Source organism: Setaria viridis, chromosome 2 (genome assembly GCF_005286985.2).
Source record: "Setaria viridis chromosome 2, Setaria_viridis_v4.0, whole genome shotgun sequence".
Lineage (NCBI taxonomy): Eukaryota > Viridiplantae > Streptophyta > Magnoliopsida > Poales > Poaceae > Setaria > Setaria viridis.
In genome coordinates this window covers 8,567,386-8,581,141 of record NC_048264.2, presented here as the reverse complement: position 1 = coordinate 8,581,141, position 13,756 = coordinate 8,567,386, and the positions used below count along the sequence as shown (strand labels likewise).

The window sequence follows — 13,756 nt, the reverse complement described above, 5'->3', positions numbered from 1 at the left end:
AAAAATTAGGATTCTTTCGCCTACCAACAGTGAGGTGCTACTGTGATTTGAAAACATCTCTAAAACAAGTAATGTTTCATGATTTGGTCGGTCGAGGAACATGTCATAGACGGGTCGTACATTGTTCGCAAAGCTGAATAGGGATCGCAACGGTATGGGTCAGGGTCAGGTGGAGCTTTCACAGGCCCCACCCCGAAACCCGAGCCACAAACCCGCCCCGCCCCCCGCCCGAAACAACAAATGGGTTAAAAACTTCACCCGCCCCCGAACCCGATAGGGCCCTAACACCCGAGTTGTCGATGAGGCGACCATGAGGTGCAGGAGCTTGGCATGCCATCCGTCGCCAGGGACAGGGCCAACCGAGGGAGGGGCTCACCGGCAGCCATTGTGGTGGCCTCGTGGGATGGAGCGCTGCCTGGGCGGGGGGGGGGGGGGGGGGAGGGGGGGTTCATCGGCCGCCACCGCTACTGGGGATGTGGTGGAGGTAGACGGGGGAGAAAGGGGAGCAGGTGAGAGATGGGGAAGGGGAGGCAGTGTGGGTGACGGGGTAAGTTAGAAAGAACGGGAGGTGTGGGAGTCTGAGGCCCAGGAGGAGGATGGTGCTTCATGGGCCATATTATGAATGTGCAGTTGTGCTTCGTGGGCCAAATTTACTATGATTCAGGCTCTATGTATCCCCATGGGGGGAATTCGTAACCCGACCCCACACCCACCCTATTTCGGGCCCCCGAACCCGAGACCCGTGGGGGGAATTTTGGACCTGCCCCCACCCCCATCAGGTCTAAAATTCGTGGGTCTCAAGTTCAGACCCAGTCGATAGCCATCCCTAAAGCTGAATCTGCGAGCGAGTGCTCGCTCGCGACTGATGCAGCTTCCGTGAAGCTTCGTGACCACACCACGTGGTGGGGCCTACATGTTGCTTCATTTACTTTCCCTACTCTTTCATGGTCTCTCTCTCTCTCTCTCTCTCTCTCTCCCCTCACACCTCTCTCAGCACTACTCGGAGACACGGGGATAGAAGCTCTAGAGGTAGTTGAATGCAGCAGTCTTTGAGTTGTTTCAAGATCCTCACCGAGTAGTTTTGGTGCTTTTCAAGTACTTCATTTGGCTGAATCTTCAAAGTTTCAAATAAGCTGCCATGAGGCTATAGTGTGCTCAAAGCCTTGATCGTCTTGATTCTGTAATCTTCATATATGGAGGGCGGCAAAGTCGCACTCCATATGGAGTAGCCCTCAAGCCTTAGGTTGAATCGTAGAATCAGGCTGAGGGTTAATAAAAATCTTAAATCTTCTTCTTTCAACTTGAAAAAAAAACAATTGTTGGGTATAGCTTATTAGCCCAATCAACTCAAGGATCTTGAATCTTCATGCAAGTCATCATCCGAGTAGTTTTGCAGCGTCCAGCCCTCGAGCTTATGCGTCAGGTGAGCCAGAGGAGCCACGTCGAGTATTTATTGGTGCTTAGCCCCCGAGCTTGGAAACAAGCTGAGCCATTGGAGATATTCGGAGTAGTAGTTGGCGCTTAGCCCCCAAGCATGGAAGCTAGAGGTACCTTTGGAGGTACGCTTAGCGTCCTGGAGCATCGTCGCTAAAGCTTGACCTGAAAGAAGAGATGCATACATTATGTAGCATATTTGTGGAATATTGAAACTACTGGAATTTATTCAGTGATCAATATAAACAATTTGTGTCATGCTCTTATTTTGTCCATATTTCTCCCAAGTAGTCAGCTAGTTACGTTTAGGCTCTCAGTCTCCGTTAGCTGCAGCCACTACGTGGCAAGATCTTTGTCTCTTGTACACGTATGGGCACTGTCATTTGCATAGCTGAGATCTTTGTCTCGTGTATGTGTGCTGGCACTTAGGCATGACAGATGCTCCTGAGGCTTTCACGAATTAAGACATGTTCTACTCAAGGAGATTAGTGACCTTAAGAGAAGACAAAAATGAGTAGTCATCGCTGCGATAAAAAAGAGAGCACAATTGCACTCAAGAGTTTGCTGCCCTCCGGCAAGTAGTTGGCAAAGTGTAGCTCTGTAGGTTAATTCCCATCGAGAGGCGTACACAAATAAGTAGTCGGTGTGTTGCCCCGCATGTGGAAGACAAGCCAGAAAATAATTAGAAAAGTGACTTAGTTTGATTCGTGGACGATTGTCGACGAAGCTGTGGCGGTTGTCGATGAAGCTGTGATGATTGTTCATGAAGCCGAGTAATTGGAGTCGATTCCGACTAGTTGTCGATAGTGTGAGGCCCGCCCTGACTAATTTTCTAGTCGAGATGAGTAGTCGCTGGTGAGCATCACGGCGTAGTCGAAGTAGTCGTCGGCAAGTCGCCCATCGAAGTAGTCAAGATTGTCCCTGGCGCGATGGTTGTTGGTCAAGCTGGCTAGTAGGAGTCAATTCCGACTAGGTATTGATGGTGCAAGGCCTGTCCCGACTAGTTTCTAGTCGAGACTAGTAGTCGAGGTAATCGTCGGTGGGTCACTAAGCGCCCTCGCGAAGTTGAAGTAGTCGTTGACGAGGTAGTATGCGGCCGGATGTCGATGTTGCCGCGAAGCACTTGAAGTCTTCTTGTACTCCTTTGTGTGTGCATAACAATTTCAGGCTGAATTTTTATCTTCTTCATGCACCACGGCAGCATGTTTTCTCGGTCCTGATGATGCTCTGCTTTCAGACTTGAGTTCAAGCTTTGGTCGAAAAGGAATCAGCTTTGCAATGTTCTTTTTGCCTTTGGAACAACAACAACACGATGATAGCCTGGTAGTCTGCTGATTAGTCTGTGGGGTGTAGTAGGCTAACTTTACTTCAGACTCGGAGATGCCTTGCTTTGGTTTCAAACTCGATTACCGAACCAAGTTCCTACTTGATCCCTGCTTGTGGGGATGGAATCGCTCGTGATCCAATTGTTTTCCCAAGCTTCTCGACTCTGCTTCGAATTGGAACTTGGCGACTTGCTTCTCGTTAAGTAAATTGATTTTGAAGACGAGGTCCTTCAAGCTCGCCCGATGATCTCGACGGTCACCCCTGCCTGGCGCGCTAGATGTCGGTGTTTTATACCGGCAACCTACCGAGGGGGTTCCCCGAGGTAGTAGATTGGTTGGTGGGGATTCGCCGGACCTGGAACTCGAAGGTAAACGCGAGGACACAAGACACGGATTTATACAGGTTCGGGCTGCCAGAGTAGCGTAATACCCTATGTCCTGTTGGTGTGTTGTATATTGCGCCCTGCACTTGGATGTTGCATAGCTTGATTGTTGGCAATTGATGGTGGTTCTGAGGGTTCTGCTGATCTAGGTACCCCTGCCCTCCTTTATATACTCCATCGAGCGGGATTACTAGTCGGTTACAAGGAGGAGTCCTAGCAGGATTACATGGCATGAGTCCTAGTAGGATTACAGAGGAATCCTAGTAGAAGTCTGTCTCCTTCCTTCCATGTGGGTACTGGGGATCTATCCCCGACAGCAGTAACTTCGAAGGGTGGCGTGGCCACCTCGACGAGGGCTCCTCCTTCCCTTTCTTCATCACCGCCGAGAGGCGGCTTGGGCTTCACCCATCGCATGCCTCTCCATGGATCCAGGGAGCCCGCCTGCTCCACGTGTGGTGGCAACCAGCGAAGAGGAGGACCGGTGGCGGCTTCCGACGAGCCGAGCGGCGGTAGTGATGGCCACTAGCGAGGCTTGGTGGCAGGGCCGGCTCTATAATTTTAAGGGCTCTTGGGCAAGCAAGAAGATAAGGGCATGTTGAACTAATTTTTAATAATAAGGATCCCTAATCTTGAGTGACTTTAGCATTATTTGAAACTGTAAAAAACTTATGAAGAGCACCTCTCTATGATTCTACGAACTGATCTTCTTGTTTTCCTTTTTTTTCTTTTCTGAGCACCCGACAAATGCTTCTTAGGCAACATCTATCATATTCAAATAAATACATTGAATTATAAATTTTAATCCTAGCACAATCGGTACAAAGCATAGCGCATACAAAAAAACAAATAAGAAAAAAAATTGAAAATACTAATCAATCGGTGTGTTGCTTACTGTGATGAGCAAATCGGATCGATGTCCTTGCCATTGCCGGTTGCCACCTCACCAGGTAAGGAGCCAATCAGATCTTTTTTGACACGGGTGTCTCCTCTCCTCAGCCAGAGCACGTCGATGGGCAAGCAGGGTCATGGCGGTAAGAAATGATCAAACGAAATGTCAACTGCGGCCTGCCCTCTGCTCGATGGATGGTTACATAGAATAGGACTGGAAGGGAGAGTTACCTACGGCATGGGATGCTTTGTGATGGGTCTTCAAATGGTTATATGTACTAATTACCTATATGGTCTTGGCCCCCAGCTCCATGGGCCCCGGGCGGTCTCACGGCCTACCCCTCCCCTAGAGCCACGCCTGCTTGGTGGGGGAGATGAGGACATCTGGCTCCTGGCAGAGCCCATGGAGCAGGGCTGGCTTCAAGCTTACGACACGGCACTGGCACCGGCAAGCCTATTTTTTTTCTTTTAATGTGAAAATGTTGCTGTTGTGAAAAAGTTATATGGATAATTTTTCCCCGATTTGCATCTGCACAACTTTTTTTCTCCAATTTTATTTTGCAAAGCTCTTTTTCTTGGAAAAGCTTTTTATACAATTGTTTTTGGAAAAGTTATGTGTATAAGTGTCATAAAATATGTTTCGCGTAACTTTTTGCTACATAATTTTGTTACAGTTGTTTTTGGAAAAGTTATAAGTTTTTTATAAAATATGTTTAGCACAACTTTTTGCTACATAATTTGGTTGTACAAATATTTGTTTGCATGTTTTTGTGATATATAAATATTTTTTTCATAATTTTTTGTTATAATATTTGTGTATAACTTTTGTTTACACAAAATTATGTATATAAATTATGTATATGTTAATTGGGGTTTAGGGTGACCATGGGGTTGGAGAAACGGGGGGCTAGTGGGTAGGGATAGAATTCGGATCGGATCCACATGGAATCGAATTCGGATAGCACTTTTTACCTTATTTTAAGTCGAATACGGATACTAATTTGGATGTTCTCGAATACAAATACAAAAAGAATTTCTCGAATTTGGATATCCATCGGATATTTACTCGATTTGAAGATAACATGTACCTATTTTGTTTATTGATGGTTTTTGAATAAACAAATCATTATACAACTAGACCTAACAAGTGCAAACAAAGATAGCTCATGAAAATGTTACATTAATTAATAATTATTCAGAATAGTGCACTTTATAAAAAAATTAATATATGGATAAATATACATTTCAACAAATATAAACATTTATCGATGAATAATAAAAATTTATAAAAAAAGTTTTGATTGTTAGATAGATAAAGTAGAGTATTTCAAAGTAAATTGAATATTCATATATATTTATTATTAAATTTAATGACATTGATCACTAAAATTAGAGATAATTTTTAAATAGTTTTATGGATACTATATTGGTAATAATAAAATTAAAATCATTAATTATTAGTTATAAAGATAACTTTTGAATAGTTTCAATGATATACTCTCATTATTTATATTTAAATTAACATCATTTATCATTAGTTATAGAGATAACTAATAGTTTCGTATGGTCGGATACTGATAGTGTCGGATATTGTTGAATACGAATGTGGAATCGGATAGAGAAAATCAAGAAAAACAAATTTGGTTGTATCCATTTTAGTACCACATTAAAATTCGAATACGAATATGGATATTCATATTGTCATTTTAGAGGATATCGATGTTGGATAATTCGAATATCCATTTTCACATTTCCATCCCTATCAGCGGGTAGGGTGGGGGAGTGGTGCGGAAACCATGTGCAAGCAAAAAGGGAATGATGTCTGTTGGAGATCATTGGCTGCGAAGCTGGCGCGCACTGCGATCAGAGATGCCCCACATTGTTCCTTCTTCCTGTTGGGATCGGATTCGGAGTGCTCAGCCCGGGGGGCGGGGGAGGGGGAGGGGGGATCTGCCATCCACTTCCTCCTACTCCACGTGCTGAGCAAAGGGAATTTTTGTTTGGCCTATCAATTTTCTCTGTTTTGGTTAGTTTGCAATATATCAAATAAAAGTGAAAAGTTGTGTTTAAAAACTACTAACATGGATTAAGCAATCGGATTAAAACTGAATGCATAAATTGTAACAAAAAACGTCTGTTAACAAAAAGTAGAGATCAAGTATTTCACAGAATCTCCTTCCATATAGCAAGGTAAAGTTAACTGTGAAAAACTAAACAAACATAATGACTGTAGGCAGCAATTTGTTGCCATGCGGTTAAGTAGCCATAGGGGGCCCAGCAGGTAGTCCATATAGGCCCAGGACTACCCAAAAATTTAGCCCAATTCTTTTCTACTACATGTATATTTCAGAGGCCGGCCCAACAAATAATCCATGCCTCTTACATCTGTATGAGAAACAAATAATCTTGCCTTCCTGGTTACCTTTCTTTGGCATGCGTCCTGTGTGTCAAAAACAGACTACATCTTAATAAGCTGTGCAAATCCTTCGCTTAAAATAACACGTGGGAAATAAATAGTCAATCCACGGCAGCAACAATTTGTTTATGATACTTATCTTAAGTTCAAACTTTTTATATTGTAATTTATGCAACTTCGAAACTTAGTTGTTGAATTTAATGTATTATTAGGAGACATTTTAAATACATTATCATACTTTTGGTTATTTTCTATTTGTGTTATTGGAGAATTTTGTATTTGTGTTACCGAATTGACGAATTGTGTTTTGGTTTATACCGAATTGCATTTAGATTTTTTTTGTTAGGCCTACCCAAAGTTCAAATCCTAGGTCCGCCTTTGTAAGTAGCCTTATCGCAAGCTATAAGCATAGTCGTGACAGGATGAGACAATGTGGTCAGAGACTAAAGGGCTGCGGTGATTGATGGTAGTTAGGTCAGGGAGGTGTGATGGGGAAGGCCATCGTGTGGGGACACGACTAAACCATGCTCTGGACAGGTCGAGCGTAAAAGGCTCTAGCACTCCGGCACAAACAGCGGATCAGATGCAATGAAGGTCGATAGGAAGGATGGAATAAATTTAGTCCATGGTTGATTTCATGTGCCAAGTAATCCACTCATCATGCCAAGTTTTAGACCGTGCACCAGCATTTTAAATAGTGGGCTATAGCGAAGCTATAGCGGCGCTGTAGCAGCTCTAGAGAGGTGCCGCTACGTTAACTACAATAGAAATAGCGGGATATAGCGGTGTTTTTAGCAGTTGTTGCTGAATCTCATAGCCGGTGATTTAAAATATTGGTGTGCATGTAGTCTAAAGTTTTCTTAGAAATGTTTGATTTGAAAACTGTAATTTAAATTCGGCCTTAGAATTATTGTTTATCCTCCCATATTTCCCGCGGCAACGCACGGGTCCTTTCCTAGTAGTTGAAAAAAAAGTAAATAAAGAATCTGTACGCTGTAAGTTTTGCTAAGGAAGAATATTATTTTTTTTCTTCAGCATAAAACTTTATAATTTTTACAAAAGGAAGTGTGAGTGGAGTCAGAATCGTTAAAGGTGACGCCCCCCTGCTGATAAGCATCGTTTCCTGCTTAATATTCTTTGCGTACAATTTGATCTAGCCAAGTTCGATTTTTTTTCACTCGTTTTATGAAATAGAAATATATAAGATTCAATATGATGAGCATCTGGGCTCCATAGGATTATGAGGTTTCGTCGATGAATAGAAAGGTGCCCATCTTTTACAACTTTTAAGGATAAGCCCCCAAGGATTTGTAGAAGTATCCGTGTATATATATTACTTATAATGCTGTGTGGAATATATAAAATGAAACAACAGCTTTGTTATTTGAAATAATAAATATCTAGGAACTTTACATTGTAGAAAGTAGTGATAATAAAACACTAAAGACAAAGATGCATCTTGAATGTGCACACATTTGCCTTTTTCCCTCAAACCAAACTGAGCACGTGTGCAACCCGCCCTTGCACATCTCAAATGTAATAACTTACATAATATATTGTCATCGAGTGGTAATATAATTAAAATGAATTTATTAGTGTCATTCGTACATGATTCGTTAAAGGATATATATATATTGGAGGTATTTTGCTGTCAAATGGGTGATTCTAATTAAATTTCTGAATTTTTTTTCTCTGAAAAAGCTCATCATAGTCGGTTCAAACCGACGGTAAAATAGACTCATCACCATTAGGTTGTGGAATAAACCGGCGGTGATGGTGTCCATCATCACCACCGGTTTGAGATACAAACCCGCGGTGATGATGGAGTCATCACCGCCGGTGATGTGGCGGTGATGGGACACCCCGTCACTGCCGAATTTGGGAGCCAGTTTGGGGCCGGCAGTGATAAGTGCTGTGGAGTAGTGCTAGCACTAGCGAACGCGCTTGTAGCGCGATGGTGATGCCTCCTGTTGGGAGGGCACACACCCATCCTTGTTCGATGAATAGTGCTTGAGCTCTTGTATAAATAAGGAGCACCGGGCCTCCTTGAAGGAGTGCCCAGAGTTATGTACTTACTCTAGTGTGCTAGCTTTGTTTTCAGTTTTGCATTCCTAGTTTGAGCGAGTGTGCTCTGCTAGTGCCCTGCGTGAGCTGCTATTGTGTTCCTGCGTGAGTTGTGTATGTTGCTGGTATTAGTTATTAGGTGACACTAGCTACTCAGCTAGTGCTTAGGAAGAGCTTGAGTGTAAGTTTTCCAACAGGCAGCACCCCAGCAGCCACCGCCCCGAGCGGCTACACCACTCTTAACCCAGCACCCGGCAGGCAGATCTCCTACCCCCTTCATCACACCTACCGCCCCCCGAACCCACCAAGGCTCAACGCATCGGCCCCAATGTCCACCTCGACCCCCATCACCAACCCGAGACCGTAGTCCCCACCCCCCCACCCTATGGAGGTTGAGATCAAGCTCCGTCTCCCCGATGCTGCTGCTCACCGCCGCCTATCCTCTTTCCTCGCACCACGCCTCCATTGCATCCACCCCCAGCGGAACCTCTTCTTCGACGCCGCTATGTGCCCGCTCGCCACGGCCAATGCCGAGCTCCGCGTCCGCCTCTACGGACCCAACGATGCCCCCACACTCGCGATTCTTGTGCTCAAGCGCCGCCCGTGCATCGACGCTGGCGTTAGCCGCGTTGAAGAGATCGTGGAGACCATCGACACCACCCTCGCCCTTGCGTGCGCCGATGACCCCGCGCGCCTCGGTGGTGTTGACTCCTCGATCATCCAGCTTGTCGCCAGAGAGTACGGCGTCGGCAGGGATGCCGCACCGTTCATCTGCCTAGGCGGCTTCCGAAACACGCGTGCCGTCTACAAGCTCGAGGAGGACGGCGAGGGTCTGGGGCTCGTGCTGGAGCTCGACGAGACGCGATTTGATTTTTGGACACGCTACGAGCTCGAGTGCGAGACTGAGGAGCCTGACCGGGCCAAGGAGGTGCTGGAGTGGCTGCTCACAGTGGCTGCCGTGCCATATGACTACTCCCAGAGCAATAAGTTTGCCTGCTTCATGGCTGGGAAGCTGCTTCACTGACTAGGCATGTGTTCCCTCGCTCCTAAGGGCCACGACAGGATGACGACGAGCTGGTCGTAGGAAACCTTACTAGCATATATACTCAGTGCGTCACTGCGTTGCACGGATGAACCATGCCTGCGCAATGAGTATATTACTTACTAAATTGATGAAATCATTACCGGAGAAATCGCCTCTACTACTGGTTCTAAACCCCCTCTAGTACTGGTTGTGCAACCGGTACTGGCTATCCGGTACTAGAGGGGATTCTTTAGTACCAGTTCAAATAATCGGTACTAAAGGGCTTCCCACACCACGTGAGGGTGTGCCCTCATTAGTACCGGTTGGTATCCCCAACCGGTACTATTTTTTTCCTTTTTTTCTTATTTTTTGTTACTTTATTCTATATTTGTATTTCGTATTAGTTTCCTTTACATATACTAGTTGTAATACGCTAATATATGTAAAGTTCTATTTATCTTTAATATAACATTTGAGATAATATTATATATATATATATATATATTGTGCATACACATATATGAATAATATTACACATATTTATATAGACATATTATGCATACACATATCGTAATTAATTACTAATCTGAACCCGAGTCCGGTTTGTGCACTAGCTAAGATCCACTACTATGAAACTCCTTCACAAGATTTGTAACCTCGTCCAGAAGAAAAAATCCACATAGTTGATCTTGTATTGCCCTGAAAACTTCGGTGTCGACGAGTTTTTCCTTCCTGGTCATCATCTGTGTCATCGGCAAATGAATTAGAAATACTTAATCTAAATTTGTTGGACAAATGAAACTTTTTTAAAGTATAAGCATATGAATTGAAATACTTAATCTAATTTTTCTAAGTATATACACATGGATTAGTTTTTGAATTGGTTTTTGAAGTATAAGCATATGAATTGAAATACTTAATCTAATTTTTCTAAGTATATGCACTTGGATTGGTTTTTGAAGTATAAGAAAATGAATTCAAATACTTAATCTAATTTTTCTAAGTACATGCAAATGAATTGGTTTTTGAAGTACAAGCAAATGAATTGAAATACTTAATCTAATTTTTCTAAGTATGTACATATGGATTGGTTTTTGAAGTATAAGCATATGAATTGAAATATGTACGGTTAATTCGTGTTCGGTGATACGGTTCGGACCCACAAAGTTGTGGATGTAGTCACAAACGTAGTATCCGCATAAATGAGTACCCTCCGCCTATCTCGAACACTATATATATGGAAAAAAGTTATGAAATATTTGTTGTATTAAAGGAAGTGTCACGAGATGTGAAAATTCAACACATACTGGGAAATCTAGATTCCAAATAAAATGCTCCTCGAAATCACCCTTGTGAGTTTGAAGGAATCGAGCCCAGCATTTGTTCAGAGCATTTATAATGTCAGCGAATTTTTCTTTTAGTTTCCTCAAAGAGTCCCAGACATACACGAAGCTCGAAGCGGGGATAATAATATGGAGTACCCAGTGGTACATGTACATCCAAATTGAAGCTAGTTAGTATTATGTTTAAGTGCTAGTTCGGAAAAGAAAGAGATGTGAAAAACGCTCACTCGAAGTTCCATGGTAATAATATGCACCTTTTGTCCCAATGGTTGTCGAGGAACTTAAATATATTCTTCATGGTCCATTTTGTTTTATCCTTTAGATTATTCTGGAAAATAATTGAGGGGTCCATGAAGCCTATGTCATGGTATCCCATCCTGCGACAAGTTTGAATCTCCATCCTGCACAATACAAAATTGAATAGGAGTTAAGACATCGTAAATTGACTAGAGCGAGGATTTTGAAATTAGAGGAATATACTAAAGACTTACAGGACCCAGCAACTGATTAGTGACTTGTCTAGTGCGTTTTGATTTTATAGCATGTACAATTCCTCCAGATCCACCATTATGATGTCATCGCCACAGAAGTAATGTTGATCACCAATCCGAACTTCCATCACGACAAAACCATTTGCTGTAGCCTGCATGTACCATTGGTGTAGCTTGTACATCTTCGTTGGGAGATATTACACCAAGCATGGCCACACGAGCTCTTTACCATACTCATGTTTCCATTTATCAAGCACAAGAAGCGTTGGGATCTCATCCTCCCCTCGAAGTTGTACTGCTATCAGATTTGTATCTTTACTGAATTCCAGCAGGTTCTTCTCAAAGTCAGAAAGCACCACAAGCGGGGCAACCGATTGGTTGGATTGCTATCTGAGTTGAGCAATAGATTTCCCACTTCTTTACCTCTTCTGAGCTGCCTGCTTTGTTATCTGCCTGTCGTAATCAAATAACGGAGGTTTCTCTGGCTTTTTCCTTTTCTCCGCCTCCATTCTTCCGATGAAAGACCAAATCTTACACTTATCTGGTGTGGCTCCGGATTCTGTTTCTTCAACCATGCTTCTTTACAAGCCTTCTTCGATGCTTCGTACTCAACAGTCACTGCAGCCTTGACCTCCTCATCTATCATATCATAAGGTAATTTCTCAGATGGTGCCTTCTCCTTTTGCTTCTTCTTAGGAGGTGGAGTGGAGGAGGAACTGAACGCTTCTTCGTAGGAGGGGGAGGTGGAGTCATACTTGGATCCCTTTTTGGTACTGGACTCATGCTAGGAGACCTGTCTGGTAGTAAAGGAAGGACAAGATCCTGAGTATCACTACTCCCAAAAGGTGTCTCCAATGTCACCACCGTGTTTGCTCAGGATGACACTAGTGGTTTGTAGGTACTCGAGGTGGCGAAGGGAACTGAGAAGACAGCTGCCTTAGCTGCTCAGGACAAGTTGCCGATTGTTGGTGTTTTAGACCGGCAACCCACCTAGGGAGTACCCAAGGTGGTCTTTTGTGTGGTGGGTGTCATCGAGAATCAAGGAGTCGATGGTGACGCAAGAAACACGATTTAAACAAGTTCGGGCCGCTAGATCGCGTAATACCCTACGTTCTGTGTGTTGGTTGTATTGAACTTGTGTCGAGTTGCACTTGTTCTTGGTTGTCTGGAGGAGGTCCCTGCCCGCCCTTATATAGTTGGGGGAGCAGGGTTACAGGGCGGATTGTGTACAAGAGCCCTATTCGAGTACATTACAGAATCCTACTCTAACTCGGTAGAATAGTTTCCTTCTGACCCGACTAGTCTTCGAGGAGTCCATGAAGCCTACGTGCCTTGCAGAGTAGTCTTCATGTCCGAGTAGGTTTCAGGAACGTTCCCTTGAGTGGGTCCGTACAAGTCTTCCGGTAGGCCCGGGAGTGCCTAGGCGACACCGATCACCGAGGAGGTGATCGATGTTGAAGATGATTCAGAGCCTGTTGTTAGCAATGACAACTCCTCTAGAGATGCGGTAAACCTTGTTGGCGCAGAGATGATGTCGGCAGTGGGGGCAGTAACTAAGGCTGGCTAGGATCAAGCTGCGACTTCTCAGGCCGCGCCAAAGGCACTGTCTCCAGCTATTAAGCCACTACGCCTAACAGGAGAACCCAAATTGAAACTAAGGAGATCTTAAAGGTATCCTTTGTTGTTCTTTCGAGTACTTATTATGACTCGTAAGTAAGTTATTGTGACAGAAATATGTGCCCTTCTGCAGGAAATCCTCAGACATAGATTTGGCTAGGCCTGACTCCAATCCTGTGACTGATGGCGGCAGCCACTCAGCTCAAGGCATCATCCAGGCTCAAGCAGTACTTCTTCCACAGGAGCAAATTGTGGAGAAGCTGTCTACTCCAAGGGCTACGTCTGCTGTGGTAGCTCTTATGCATGAGGTATTGGCATCGTCGAGCGATGTTGTGCCACTAGCCCCTGAGCGACAAGTACTCGAAGAAGTAGTGATGACTACTTCTGGCACCGTTGCTACTCCTGTAGCCCTCGAGCCATAGGTGGAAATTGAAGCAGCGAAGGATGTGGAAGTCATGGCCACCGACGCATCCTCTGAACCAGGTCCATTGCCAAACCTTGCTATGGTTCTGCAAAGCACAGCTGATTCTGAAGCTCGTGCAAATCCTCTATTGGCCAGAGCAATTCATCTTGAAGAAATTCAACTGATCGATGACCCCTTGCTCAATATGGACGTGGTCACTGGAATGATGGAGATGCACCGCCGTATTATCAATTATGTAGAGGTCTGTTCTTTCTGACTTGATTTGTTGATAGTTGCCTTGTAATTTGTACTCGTGTACTAATACGAGTACCTATTGTGTGTGTCGTAGGATGCCATCAAGTGCTACC

General features: G+C 44.1%; 1 protein-coding gene across 1 annotated transcript; it reads left to right on the top strand.

The window, feature by feature from the left end:
• The first annotated feature begins 8,381 nt into the window (after positions 1 to 8,381).
• On the top strand, positions 8,382 to 10,027 carry LOC117846104 (triphosphate tunnel metalloenzyme 3). The gene has a single exon (XM_034727210.2). It carries the CDS (start codon positions 8,896 to 8,898, stop codon positions 9,532 to 9,534), a length of 639 nt encoding a protein of 212 aa, XP_034583101.1. The 5' UTR covers positions 8,382 to 8,895; the 3' UTR covers positions 9,535 to 10,027.
• The last annotated feature ends 3,729 nt before the right edge of the window (positions 10,028 to 13,756 follow it).